Below are 13,534 nucleotides of genomic sequence, written 5' to 3'. Positions count from 1 at the left end.
CCAATAGCAATGACATGTCATGGTCCCATTCACATGAAATGATACACAGAGATAGGTATCGTGGATAGGAACGGCAATCTTTATTCTGCCCTTGGCTTATAAAGGGCAAAACCACAAAATTATAATAAAGGAAAAGAACATTTGCACATGCGTAAAGTATACTGGAGTCTTATACGTCATTTATAAAATCACCTAAATGTTCATCTTTTACAGAATTACATGTAGACAGGAAACATTGGCGTCATGCCCAGAATATGTGGCAGGATGCTAGAATGGGTTTTAACATAGGATTCAGTATCAGACATGTTCTTGTGGTTGATTTCCAACAGAGGTGCTAGAGAGATAACCTACATCCTAATAACACATCTTCAGAGATGCTAGAGAGATGACCTACATCCTAATAACACATCTTCAGAGATGCTAGAGAGATGACCTACATCCTAATAACACATCTTAATATGGCGTCTTTGGCCTTACTATTTACTGTAGCTAAGCCTCAGTTTGTATGCCTTACAGTCCATGAGCTGAGCATAGTACCCTAATAGTAAGATTATATGGATATATCAATGCTTATTTCCTTTCCTTGCGTATTTATGTATATAAGATAAAAAGAGTTAGATAATAACAAATAAGTGAAAGTATTATTATACTGTTATCAGCTACTAGCTGTCAGGGACTTAAAGGTCAGGAACTTAAAGCAAGTGTAAAAGGTCCTGGCTGTACGCCCAGAATGTGGTTACGTGTTCGGGGCTTTTGGATGCATATGTAGTGTAAAATGGAGCGGATGTACCAGACTTGCGGTGTGTGCTTCAAAGATTAAATTTCTACTTCAAAACGAGTCATTTGGTACAGCGTGTCCTGTATAGCTTTTAACTTGTAACCTATAAACTAATGCCCAGCTGTGATGTATGTTTGCCTTGTGGTTACTGTGCTAAGCTATGTATTATAATTGTATGAGTATATCAATATTATCCTACTTCTCTTATATGGATATGTGTATGAGCAAGCAAAAGATATTGATTAACTAATAATGAATGATAAAGGAGTGATAACTGTCCTATCCTTTCAATAACTAGGGTATTTTTTGAACCCTACAGAAATGGTGATATTAATTATTTATCTTTATCGAAAATGTTTTGTATAATTAAACTATGCATTCAAACTCATATGCCTCCCTTCCTTTCCCCACACAGGTGTTCACAAAAAGATAACTGTGAAGGATCAGAGCAGCCTTTCCGGTTTGCTTCCAATATAGAACAGTGTGTTAAGATCACAGTGAAGCCCAACAGCCTTCCAGTATCTGAGCACAGCCTGCCGGTAAGAACTGTGCTTAAAGGTTTCAAGGTGATTAACCTGACACAGTGTAAAAAAAATACATATGCATGTTGGAGTAAATGTTCCCTTTCTTTCTTCTCTTTAGCTCACTGTAGAAGTTAGCAATGTCCCTGATTTGCATGTCGGTGTAACTTGTTCTTTTGGCAACATCTCTTATGTTGAGGGAAAAGTGTATGGAAATCAAATTGTCTGTATATCACCAACTGCAAAAGATGTTCCTGTGATTCCCATGGATCAAGGTAAGATATTTTAAATATGCATCCATGTAAAAACTCGGTATTTGTTCTCTGGGTATTGGTGATATTTGAATATCCCTTATATGATATTGATTTTCAGATAACAGCTTAGCACCATGAATTAGCAAGGCTCTACTGATGTCAATTTCTACCATTAACCTCCCCCTTACCCTATCCTAAAATACTAATCCTACCAACATGGACTAACCTCCCACCTGCCTACACCTATCCTCTCTCCTACCTACTGTAAGGCTTGACAGGTTATGTCCTCACTCAGTCTCTATGCCCAAATCTATTATCATGGCTCTGAGCCCGGCACACATCTTCACCTATAGACAAGCCCCCGCGTGAACAGGACACATTATTTGTCTCCTTACTACGGTCACCCCCAGATCTTAACGTGCAAGGCATACAGACTGAGGTAGAGAGGAATAACCTGTTAAAGCCCTAATGAGGCTAGTAACACAGTTCAACAGTTCATCAGTATCACACAGGGTTATTACCTTGGTTCAGAAGGATGAGGCAATTAGCGTCATTAGTCAGTAATGGCAGAGATAGAAAGTGCAGATTCTCCAGTATCAGGAGAGGAATCAAGCAATCCACAGGCAATGGGTAAATCAGGTATGAGACAGTTCAGGCAAAGTCTTCATGCAAAAGTTATTCAACAGGTAATGGATGATCCAGGTTATGAGATAGTTCAGGCAAGTCTGCATGCAGTGTTATGCAACAGGTAATAGATGATGCAAGTTATGACACAGTTCTTATTAGTCTGCATGCAAATTTATTCAACAGGTAACGAATGCTCCAGGCAGTATGTGATATAGTTTATATGAGACTGCATGCAAGTTTTTCAACTGACTGACAGAGATAGTTGTAGTATACTTATCGTCCAGTTCAGGTAGCATGCAAGAACTATCCAGTAACAGGCAATGGTCGGTCCAGGCGGCAGACAAAAGTATCCAGTAAACATGCAATGGTCGGTCCAGACGGCAGGGAAGAGTATCCAGTAACTAGCAGAGGTCGGTCCAGGCTGCAGGCAAGGATATCCAGTAACTAGCAGAGGTCGGTCCAGGCGGTAGGCAAGAGTGTCCAGTAACAAGCAAGGTTGGTCCAGGCAGCAGACTAGGATTTTCAGGAATCAAGCAGAGGTTAATCACAATAGACAAGGACAGTCAAATACAAGCCAAGGTAAATATCCAGCGTATCTTTAACAAGTGAGCAATTAACTAAAGCTATGCTTATCACGGGCAATGACTGGAAGCACTCTGCAGATTTAAATAATCTTAAATAACTCATCATCCAATCAGTGGCCAGCCACACTCCGCACATCCAATCACACAGCAAGGCCCTGCCTAGGTGTCAGTTGTAATGTCGGCTGAATGAAGAAAAAGAAAAACTCCAGCACTCTCTAAACTGCGGTAGGAGATGGGACTTAGACCTGGTCAACCATGGGATGTGTGAGTGTAGGCTCGTTGAAGGGCGTGCACGGACTGGATGAGAAACAGCAAATCGATGTGGAAAGGGAGGCAAGATGTAGCCAGCACTGCGCTTCAGATGATTGTTTATTGAGATAAAAAGTACACTTACAGTTGATTGAGGTTGATTCAGGCGAGATGCGATGCGGATGTGGTGGGTGCCAGGTCTAGATCGCCCTGCGGACGTCCATTTCGCGCGTCTAGCGCTTGTTCACCGCAGTGGGGAAAATAATTTTTTTTAAGTGTACTTTTTATCTCAATAAACAATCATCTGAAGCGCAGTGCTGGCTACATCTTGCCTCCCTTTCCACATCGTAATGTCAGCTGACACTGCTCTGTCAGCTGACTGGAGCTGACTATTGTTTACCTTTGCGGAGGGCGTACTGGGAACGCGCCCTCCGCCTATCAGGATGCGCAGCCTGTGAGCCAGTAACAGCGTCATCAGTGGGGAACAAGCGCCAAGACTCGAAAGCGGTGGATTCCGCCTGGGTCTTGGCAGAATTCTCAGCAGACAAAGGCAGATACTTAAAACCTACACCTAACACTAATCTCCCTGCTATGTACAGTGGCTTGTAAAAGTATTCGGCCCCCTTGAAGTTTTCCACATTTTGACACATTACTGCCACAAACATGAATTAATTTTTTCGGAATTTCACGTGAAAGAACAATACAAAGTGGTGTACACGTGAGAAGTGGAACGAAAATCATACATGATTCCAAACATGTTTTAAAAATAAATAACTGCAAAGTGTGCGTAATTATTCGGCCCCCCTGAGTCAATACTTTGCAGAACCACCTTTTGCTGCAATTATAGCTGCCAGTCTTTTAGGGTATGTCTCTAAGAGCTTTGCACATCTAGAGACTGAAATCCTTGCCCATTCTTCTTTGCAAAACAGCTCCAGCTCAGTCAGATTAGATGGACAGCGTTTGTGAACAGCAGTTTTCAGAACTTGCCACAGATTTTCGATTGGATTTAGATCTGGACTTTGACTGGGCCATTCTAACACATGGATATGTTTTGTTTTAAACCATTCCATTGTTGCTTTATGTTTAGGGTCGTTGTCCTGCTGGAAGGTGAACCTCCACCCCAGTCTCAAGTCTTTTGCAGACTCCAATAGGTTTTCTTCCAAGATTGGCCTGTATTTGGCTCCATCCATCTTCCCATCAACTCTGACCAGCTTCCCTGTCCCTGCTGAAGAGAAGCACTCCCAGAGCATGATACTGCCACCACCATATTTGACAGTGGGGATGGTGTGTTCAGAGTGATGTGCAGTGTTAGTTTTCCGCCACACATAGTGTGTAGCATTTTGACCAAAAAGTTCCGTTTTGGTCTCATCTGACCAGAGCACCTTCTTCCACATGTTTGCTGTGTCCCCACATGGCTTGTGGCAAACTGAAAACGGGACTTCTTATGCTTTTCTGTTAACAATGGCTTTCTTCTTGCCACTCTTCCATAAAGGCCGATTTTGTGCAGTGCACGACTAATAGTTGTCCTATGGACAGATTCCTCCACTTGAGCTGTAGATCTCTGCAGCTTGTCCAGAGTCACCATGGACCTCTGGACTGCATTTCTGATCAGTGCTTTCCTTGTTCGGCCTGTGAGTTTAGGTGGACGGCCTTGTCTTGGTAGGTTTACAGTTGTGCCATACTCCTTCCATTTCTAAATGATTGCTTGAACATCCATGGGATGTTCAAGGCTTTGGAAAAAATTTTGTAGCCTAAGCCTGCTTTAAATTTCTCAATAGCTTTATCCCTGACCTGTCTGGTGTGTTCTTTGGACTTTATGGTGTTGTTGCTCCCAATATTCTCTTAGACAACCTCTGAGGTTGTCACAGAGCAGCTGTATTTGTACTGACATTAGATTACACACAGGTGCACTCTATTTAGTCATTAGCACTCATCAGGCAATGTCTATGGGCAATTGACTGCACTCAGACCAAAGGGGGCTGAATAATTACGCACACCGCACTTTGCAGTTATTGATTTGTAAAAAATGTTTGGAATCATGTATGATTTTCGTTCCACTTCTCACGTGTACACCACTTTGTATTGGTCTTTCATGTGGAAATCCAATAAAATTGATTCATGTTTGTGGCAGTAATGTGAAAAAATGTGGGGAAACTTCAAGGGGACCGAATACTTTTGCAAGCCACTGTATATCTAACACTAAGCTCCCCACTACCTACACCCAACACTATACATGACCACTGCACTGCTGCATCTCTATCACAGCCAATAATGGTAGCCAGCTATGTATATAGCCCAAACCATTACTTAGTTATACATGTGCTGTAGTAGTCCGGAGTTAACATATACAGCGCATTATACATTAATTACTAGGAATTACAGTTCTTTTTGTTGGTAGTATGTGACGGTTCTGAGTCCACAGAGCCCAGAGACACAGTGTATAGTGGTAGATTAAGCAAAATCCGACTGGCGGGCATTTATTGGGCACACAGTTCACACAAAAGTTCAAACTATTACTAGACAAGCCACAAGGAAGTGTCACAGAAGAGTCTTAATTCCCAGCTTCACAGTCCCGAAATCCCAGTAGCTCCACAAATAGCAGAAGTCCAAAAGGTGCAAAACAGATCCCAGCAGTCCCAATCAGTGCAGTTCTAACCAGTCACCACATCAAGTATCCATTAGACAAGTCCACATCAACAGCTGAATGAGGAATACAATGGTCCAGGGCCACAGGATCCTCTGAGTTACAGCAAGTCTTCTCTGTTTCCTGGCCGCATGGGAGATTATCCTGGGCTAACCACAGGACCCCTGAGCTGCTCTCCCTTCCACAGACACAATCCAACTGAGGTACAAGCATGATACCAGCTCTCCTCTGTGGTGCCTAGTTTCCTGCCCCCCTTGCTGAGAGCCACAAAGGAGCCTAGATGGTGAATGGCTTTATGCTGTTAAGGTGTATCTCTGATGTCTCTAGAGTGTTGGGGAAGGTGAGCTTTCTATTGGACAGCAAATAAAGTACTTTACATAGTAGTCTGCAGTCCTAATCCAATCACCCAGTGTCATAACTTCTCCCCCTCCACTCTTAAGCCGCATCTACACGCGTAGATGCGGCCGCGATGTTCCTTATCAATCGAGCCGCTGATGCGGCTCGATTGATAAGATCCGACAGGACGGATCTTGCTTCCGCCGATTCCTTGCTCGCTCCCCGCGAGGGGACAATGGCAGGGAATCGAGCGGAAGATAAGCGGCGCTGGCGGGGACGAGCGGGGAATCGAATGCGGCGCACACGCGGCGAGTGGGGACGCGGCGGGCACGCACGGGGATGCGGAAGAGGCCGCCGATCGCCACAACATCTCCACAACATCTCCCTGTGTAGACGGGGCTTAAGGCATGTACCAGGGGAGACCTTCACAGGTCGCAGCGCTGGTACATGCCCTTGTGTGGGCTCTGACTTCTTGTGACTGTACCAACAAAGTAGCAACGGAGATCACCAACATAATTTCCCAGAAGTACATCTGCAGGCAGGCCACTCATCACATCTACAATACCATTGTGGGGTCCAAAGCCATAGTCCAAGGTGACCCGAGCCCTTGATATAGATTGATGTGTGCCTGCAGCCAGCTGAATCACCAAGTTCTGACCAGCCTGGATGGCCTCAGGCCGCACTAGTTTAGGATCCACAATTGTAAGTAATGCCCCAGAATCTCAAAAGCCAACAGCTCTATGGCCATCCAAAAATACTTCCTAAGAGTACTTTTGGTGGACTATAGTAGAAGGAGAGACCAGGGGTTGCACCCCATAAAGGCCAGGGGTTGAATCCTGGAGCCATTCAGCTTGCAAAGGTGGCTGTCACTCTGAGGTCTGAGATACTTCCACATAATCACTAGTCCTTGGGGCCCAAGGTGATGCATTCCTCCTATCCAGGGGACAGTTAGCCTGGTCATGCCCCAGTTGAGCACAGCCAAAGCAGATACGCTGTGGAGGGTGTCTGGGCAACTGAGGTTGTTGCATACAGGGCAAAGGGGGTGTGGTAACTGCAGGATGGGTAGATGGGCTTGGCCCTGGAGAAGACTGTGTTCTGGGATCTAAAGCTGCAACCTCATGTAGGGTGAGTGGGTACCTGTCTAGTTCCTCTGAGTTCTGTGGTACTTCCACATAATGAATAGCCTTTAGGACCCCAGGTGATGCATTTCTCTTTCTCAGGGGACAGTTAGCCTGAAAGTGCCCCAGCTGTCCACAACCAAAGCAGTGATGCTGAGAAGGGTTTTGGGCAGACCGAGGTTGTGGCATATAGGGCAAAGGAGGTGAGATGACCACAGAATGGGTAGAGGTGGTTAGGGCTGAGGAAGTCTGTGTTTGGCGATGTGGGGGGCAGTACAGTTGGGCTTCCTGGGGAGGTGTGTTACCTGTTCTGGGCTCCTCTGATGACATCTTTCTCCAGTGAGGCGTGTTAGTCAGTGTCTCATCTGCTAAGACTGTAGCCTCATCTAGGGTAGCTGGTTTCCTCTCTCACACCCACTCATTGACTTCAGCTGGGCACTTGGAGAAGAATTGCTACATTATAAACAGTTCAATAATCTGCTCTGCTATAAAGGCTTGCTCTCCTTCCAGCCAATGGTGGCATGCTTGTGAGATCTTATGAGCAAAACCTTTAAAAGAGTTTTCCAGGTTGAAAGGGGTGCTTCGAAATTTGGCTCCTGTGAGCAACAGGCGTTATAGCATAATAGACCAATATGGCCTGTTTGATTGCCGCATAGTTGCACTTTTCTCTTGGATCCAGCATGCAGTATGCTTCTGCAGCACTCCCCTCCAGCAGCCCCACAATATGACAAGGCCAGTCCATAGAGGGAACATCCAGTAGTTCACACTGCAATTCAAAGTCCTGAAAGAACCCATCAACATCTCCCGATATTTCAACAAATGGCTTAAAGTCCTTGCAAGAGATTTTTGGGGTCTCTCTGCGAGCTGATATGGACATAGGGGCTAGCTCATTGTTCCGAGTAGCCTCTAGCTCCTGTCTCTGTAGGGCCTTATGGATAGCAGTAATTTTCATTTCTCGTGCTGCATCATCTCCTAGAATTCCCATCTCCTCCTCATACCATATGACCTACTGATTTTTGCCACTGGTGCTGGTGCTGCTGGGGTTCTCTCTGTAGCCTCACATCTCAGCTTTCTCAAGACTGGCCATCAGCTGGCCCTTAGAAAGTCCTCTGTAGCTCAGACCCAGCTCTCTGGCTCACTCTTGTAAATTGTCCAGTTTTGGTATTCAGATGAGAAATTATCATGCATGATGATCAAGTTTCGTCTCCCGACCACTGTGCTCTGACCCTACCACTGCCAACCAGTTTTGTGATGGTTCTGAGACTACAAAGCCCAGAGACACAGTGTACAGTGGCAGATTAAAGGGGAAATTTAGCCTAAACAAACATACTGTCAGTAAGTTACATTAGTTACGTTAATTAAAATAGATCGGTAATATAATCTCTTGCCCCCCCTGTTTTAAAAGAACAGGTAAATGTTCGTGATTCCATGGGGCAGCCATCTTTTTTGTTGAAAGGTGACAGGGAGCATGAGACACAGTTCTAACTGTCCTGTGTCCTGATCAACCCCCCCCCCCCCCCAGCTGCACGCGCTGGGCTTCAAATTTCAAATAAAAAAAATTGCACCAAAACAGCAGAACGAAAGCAACAACATCAGAAATCCCATCATGCTTTGCACAGCATCAGGGGACAAAAATGCCCGGGCAGTTTTCTTCTGTGCAGCTAAAAATGAGGCTTGGGTAAGAAAAACAAAGTTCTGATGCTGTGAAACTGTTAAAGAAACACCTAGCCTTTTCAGTGCTGCTGAGTAGATTTATAGTCTGGAGGTTCACTTTAAGCAAAACCTGACTGACGGGGCATTTATTGGGCACACAGTTCACACAAAAGTTCAAACTATTACTAGACAATCCACAAGGAAGTGTCACAGAAGAGTCCCAATTCCCAGCTTTACAGGCAAAACAACACAACTCCCAAAGTCCCACTAGCTGCACAAATACCAGGAGTCCAAAAGGTGCACAACAGATCCCAGCAGTCCCAATCGGTGCAGTTCTAACCAGTCACCACATCAAGTATCCATTAGACAAGTCCACATCAACAGCTGAACGAGGAATACAATGGTCCAGGGCCACGGGACCCTCCGAGTTACAGCAAGTCTTCTCTGGTTCCTGGCCGCATGGGGGATTATCTTGGGCTAACTACAGGACCCCTGATGCACTTGAAACAAAAAGAAAAACCGAGAGCCCAATATAGTGCAGTAAGTCTAACAATTGTTGGCGAAATAATTAACAGATGTGGATATACTCACAAACACGGGTTACCACATAGGCAACCACTTGAACTGCAGGTGGGGAGTATTAGAACCTGACCCCACTCAGGTTTAAGAAGTCGCTCTCTGTAGATAGAAAGAAGGGGACAGTCCCCTCCACCCAAGGTGGACTATATACTGTGCAAATTTGGACAGAGGCGCCAGGCAGGTTAAAATGATCTAAAAACAACTAAAAAGGAGGAGTACAGGTGGACTTACCTCCTGAAATGATGGACAATCAAGATTGTTCAAATCGCAAATAACAATTTATTTTGGCACTCCGCAACGCGTTTCGCAGGTATAACCCGCTTCATCAGGCAAGGAGTGCAAGCTCAAAAAGGTCCAATAGTGGCAATGCGCCTCTGTGAGAGGCGCATTGCCACTATTGGACCTTTTTGAGCTTGCACTCCTTGCCTGATGAAGCGGGTTATACCTGCGAAACGCGTTGCGGAGTGCCAAAATAAATTGTTATTTGCGATTTGAACAATCTTGATTGTCCATCATTTCAGGAGGTAAGTCCACCTGTACTCCTCCTTTTTAGTTGTTTTTAGATCATTTTAACCTGCCTGGCGCCTCTGTCCAAATTTGTACAGGACCCCTGAGCTGCTCTCCCTTCCACAGACACAATCCAACTGCCTCACATGAGGTACAAGCATGATACCAGCTCTCCTCTGTGGTGCCTAGCTTCCTGCCCCTCTGCTGAGAACCACAAAGGAGCCTTGATGGTGAATGGCTTTATGCTGATAAGGTGTATCTCTGATGTCTCTAGAGTGTTGGGGAAGGTGAGCTTTCTATGGGACAGCAAATAAAATACTTTACATAGTCTGCAGTCCTAATCCAATCACCCAGTGTCACATAGTACAATACTGCAGTACTAGTACAGTACCTACCAAGTGGAACACACAGTTATGTGTGTTTTATACACAGATTGCCCACTTTTGTTCATAAGGTTGTATTGGAGCTGCATATGTGTGTTTTGCCATTGGTATTGTGACTGTCTGGATGCATGGCAACTGCAAATTGAACTTGCTTTCTGATTGAACACACTTACACCTAAGTTATCGAGTGAGCACTGAAGAAATGTTATTCTCAGTACTAGGTGCAATACAGCTAGCAACAGACAAGCTGGACTCTGGATGACTATAAGAACCATGCTGTCCGCACAGTTCTAACCTGTATAAATCTGCACTAAATAAATCCTAGGCTATATCTGACAGTATTCTCAGTAGGTGGCCTGGCAATACAGTTTAAGTAGCTAACAAGTGTGTGTAAGTATACACATGCATGTTAGCCATCTAAACTGTATTACCAGCTACTAGAGATAGCTCGAACCTCAGATGTTGGATTCGCGGACCGCGGACGTGAACTTCTGCAAAAGTTTGAGTTTGCGTGAACCAGGCGAACCGCCATAGACTTCAGGCAAATTTTAAAACCTACAAAGATGGTTTCTGGCCACAAAACGTATTTGACAGAGAGTAGGGTTATAATCCCTAATGGGCAGAAATCACATTGCATTCCTACATTAGAGGCATAATGCTTTAAAACATCTTGTTTGTGTATATGTCAACCAGGTAGTGTAAGCAGTGTACTGCTTCACACTGACAGACCAAAGGGTTGTTGTTATTAGTTTATCTCAGGACATAAATGTCAGTCCTCTCGGCAGCAATGTGTGTGTAGTGATGGCCATGCTCTCTTGACCTGTTCTCTACCCAGGAATCTTAGCAAGGTGACATCCCCACATGTGCTCAATTACACAAGGAGGACCTACACCACTGTGGACTGACCTGCAATGTGCCTTCAGCATATTAGTGGTCTCCCCCACATAAATCCGCTAACATGGACAAACCAGAGCATATACCAAACCTTTTGTTCTACATTTTATAAACTGCTTAAAGGGACTCCGAGCAGTGCAGAAACTATAGGAAGATGCATATCATTTTAAAAGCTCTCTTTCTCCTCTTTCCAATAATATATAAACCGCCGCCCTACGCCTTTTAGTTTTTCGCTATTTTCGCGATGGAAATTGCCGCGGCCGCGATTTCGATAGGGAAAATAGAGAAAACTAAAAGGCGTAGGGTGACGATTTAGGTGTCGTCAGAAAGAGGAGAAAGAGAGCTTTAAAATGATATCCATCTTTCCATAGTTACATTGTATTACACAAGGCGACTTTTTCTCAAAGTCAGCAGCTCCATTCATTCCTAAATCATCGCCCTACGCCTTTTCGTTTTCTCTATTTTCGTGATCGAAATCGTGGCTGCTGCAATTTCAATCACGAAAATAGCGAAAACTAAAAGGCGTAGGGCGGCAGTTTATATATCATTGGAAAGAGGAGAAAGAGAGCTTTAAAATGATATGTATCTTTCCATAGTTTCTGCACTGCTCAGAGTCCCTTTAATACTGCAGGGCTGACCACAGTGGTAAAACTGGCTTCCCCTGACTATAAAATTACAACACAAGCACTGATTGCATCTGAAATTCCCCCCTGGGCGCATGTCACCAAGCCAAGACTGTGTCTGGGAACTAATAAACTTGCTGTGGTACAATCTATTCTTAAAGGGAACCAGAGATGAACAATTCACACAAAATAAACTTATCGGTCGATAGCTTGTAAAGAATAAATGCTCTACCTGATAATTTCGCCACTCTGGTGTGCCTTTTTGAGTGTGTTTTTATCCATTATTGCTCCAGGAAATATCCAATATGGCCACCAGGTTATAAGCTGTTCTGGATGTGCTGTCTAGCCTCTATTAGACTATAGACAAGCAGGGCTGCAGCAGGCTTTCATCTGTGTGCTTTCAACTTTATTATTCTGGCATGCTGTGTGGCTACCTGTAGGAAGTGTCTCTCATAGAAATGAAACTGCATACAGTAGATAATGACTGACTGCACAGTGCACACAGATACACTTGTCTGTTTCAGAGCTTCTTTCTCGGCAGCAGCATCCCCTTCCATGTCAACAGCTCTGAGTAGCAAATCTGAGCTGGGGGGGGGGGGGGGGGCAGGCTTGGGCTTGAAAAGACTCCACAGAAGAGTGACTCAGCTACAATGATTCCAGGTCAAACCTAGGCTGAATCAGTCGGTGGATTGTTATCACAGCTGATAACAGATAGATTACACTGAGAAGAATAAAACTAAAAACATGATAGGTGTTTACTGTCATGTTCCCACTGATAAATGTAATAAAATACATGAGGGTACTTCGTCTCTGGTTCTCTTTAAGATTGGGAAGCCTTCTATAAGAAACACAAGGAAGGAGAGCACTTTTTACTTGTAATAATTTATCTTGCTGGATAATCCACCAGTTCTTACTGATGGTTTGTAACGATTGGTGTCAGCACATAGAGAGAATCTGATTGTTGATGATCTGCAGAATCATCAACAATACAGATGTATACTTGATTATGGATGATCTGCAGAATCACCAATAATACAAGTATGACTAACCTCTGTACACCAAATGAGTAAAATACTAGATGAACTGAAGACTATCTCCCAAGGAGCGGGAGATATTAATGGCTCGGCCAAGAGCCACCTGAGGGGCAGGTGGCTCTGGACAGTGCAGAAACAATCTCCTAGATAGCAAGGGCCTGGTAACCAGGGATCAGATGGTAAACTGTACTGCAGCCAGAGGAAGACCACTGGCTGCTTACAGGCTGGACTCTCTGAGGAGCGGGAGTCCTGTATGCAGCTGACACCTGGTGGAATGGTATTACTGCTAGTACAGATAGACTGAGCACTCTGGGAGAGTGACAGCTTGAGTGGTCGGGCAGGCCAGGTCGGCAACACACGAGCAGATTAGGTATAGAGAGAGAGAGACTGATTCGGTAACCAGGTACATGCAGGGTCTGGCAACAGGTAGGCAGATATGCAGAGGTACCGAATCAGAAGACAATAGCAAGGTCGACAGAGCAAATGGTCATAACATAAGTATAACAAAATCCTAGACTGAGTTGTGAGTTCCTTGGTCTCGACACCCTGGAACTAGTCTAGAGTAAACACAGTATAGGTACAGTGTTCCTAAACTTGAGTGTGTGGTCCTTGGTCACAACACCCTGGAACTGGTCTATATGATAACACAACAATGACACAGTTTCCCTAAGCTTGGGTGTGAGGTCCTTGGTCACAACACCCTGGAACTGGTCTAAAGTATAACACAGCAATGACACAGTATCCCTAAGC

The 13,534-nt window shown here is 44.6% G+C and overlaps 1 protein-coding gene and 1 long non-coding RNA gene across 15 annotated transcripts in view; one reads left to right on the top strand and one right to left on the bottom strand.

The window, feature by feature from the left end:
• PLXNA2 (plexin A2) overlaps positions 1-13,534 on the top strand; it is a 3,799,727-nt gene that overhangs the window by 568,168 nt on the left and 3,218,025 nt on the right. For all 14 annotated transcript variants that reach the window (XM_068269767.1, XM_068269773.1, XM_068269774.1 and 11 more), the window contains 2 exons: positions 1,194-1,317; positions 1,421-1,574. In XM_068269767.1, the coding sequence (XP_068125868.1) occupies positions 1,194-1,317; positions 1,421-1,574 (278 nt within the window). The remainder of the gene's footprint in view (positions 1-1,193; positions 1,318-1,420; positions 1,575-13,534) is intronic.
• On the bottom strand, positions 59-612 carry LOC137546846 (uncharacterized). Its single transcript, XR_011026385.1, has 2 exons — positions 434-612; positions 59-347 (listed from the first exon to the last, which is right to left on the bottom strand). It is a non-coding gene; the product is annotated as an uncharacterized lncRNA (long non-coding RNA).

This window comes from Hyperolius riggenbachi, chromosome 2, assembly GCF_040937935.1.
Source record: "Hyperolius riggenbachi isolate aHypRig1 chromosome 2, aHypRig1.pri, whole genome shotgun sequence".
Taxonomy (NCBI): Eukaryota; Metazoa; Chordata; class Amphibia; order Anura; family Hyperoliidae; genus Hyperolius; species Hyperolius riggenbachi.
Note: the sequence above shows the minus strand (reverse complement) of the source record. Positions and strands in the feature narration are given on the sequence as shown.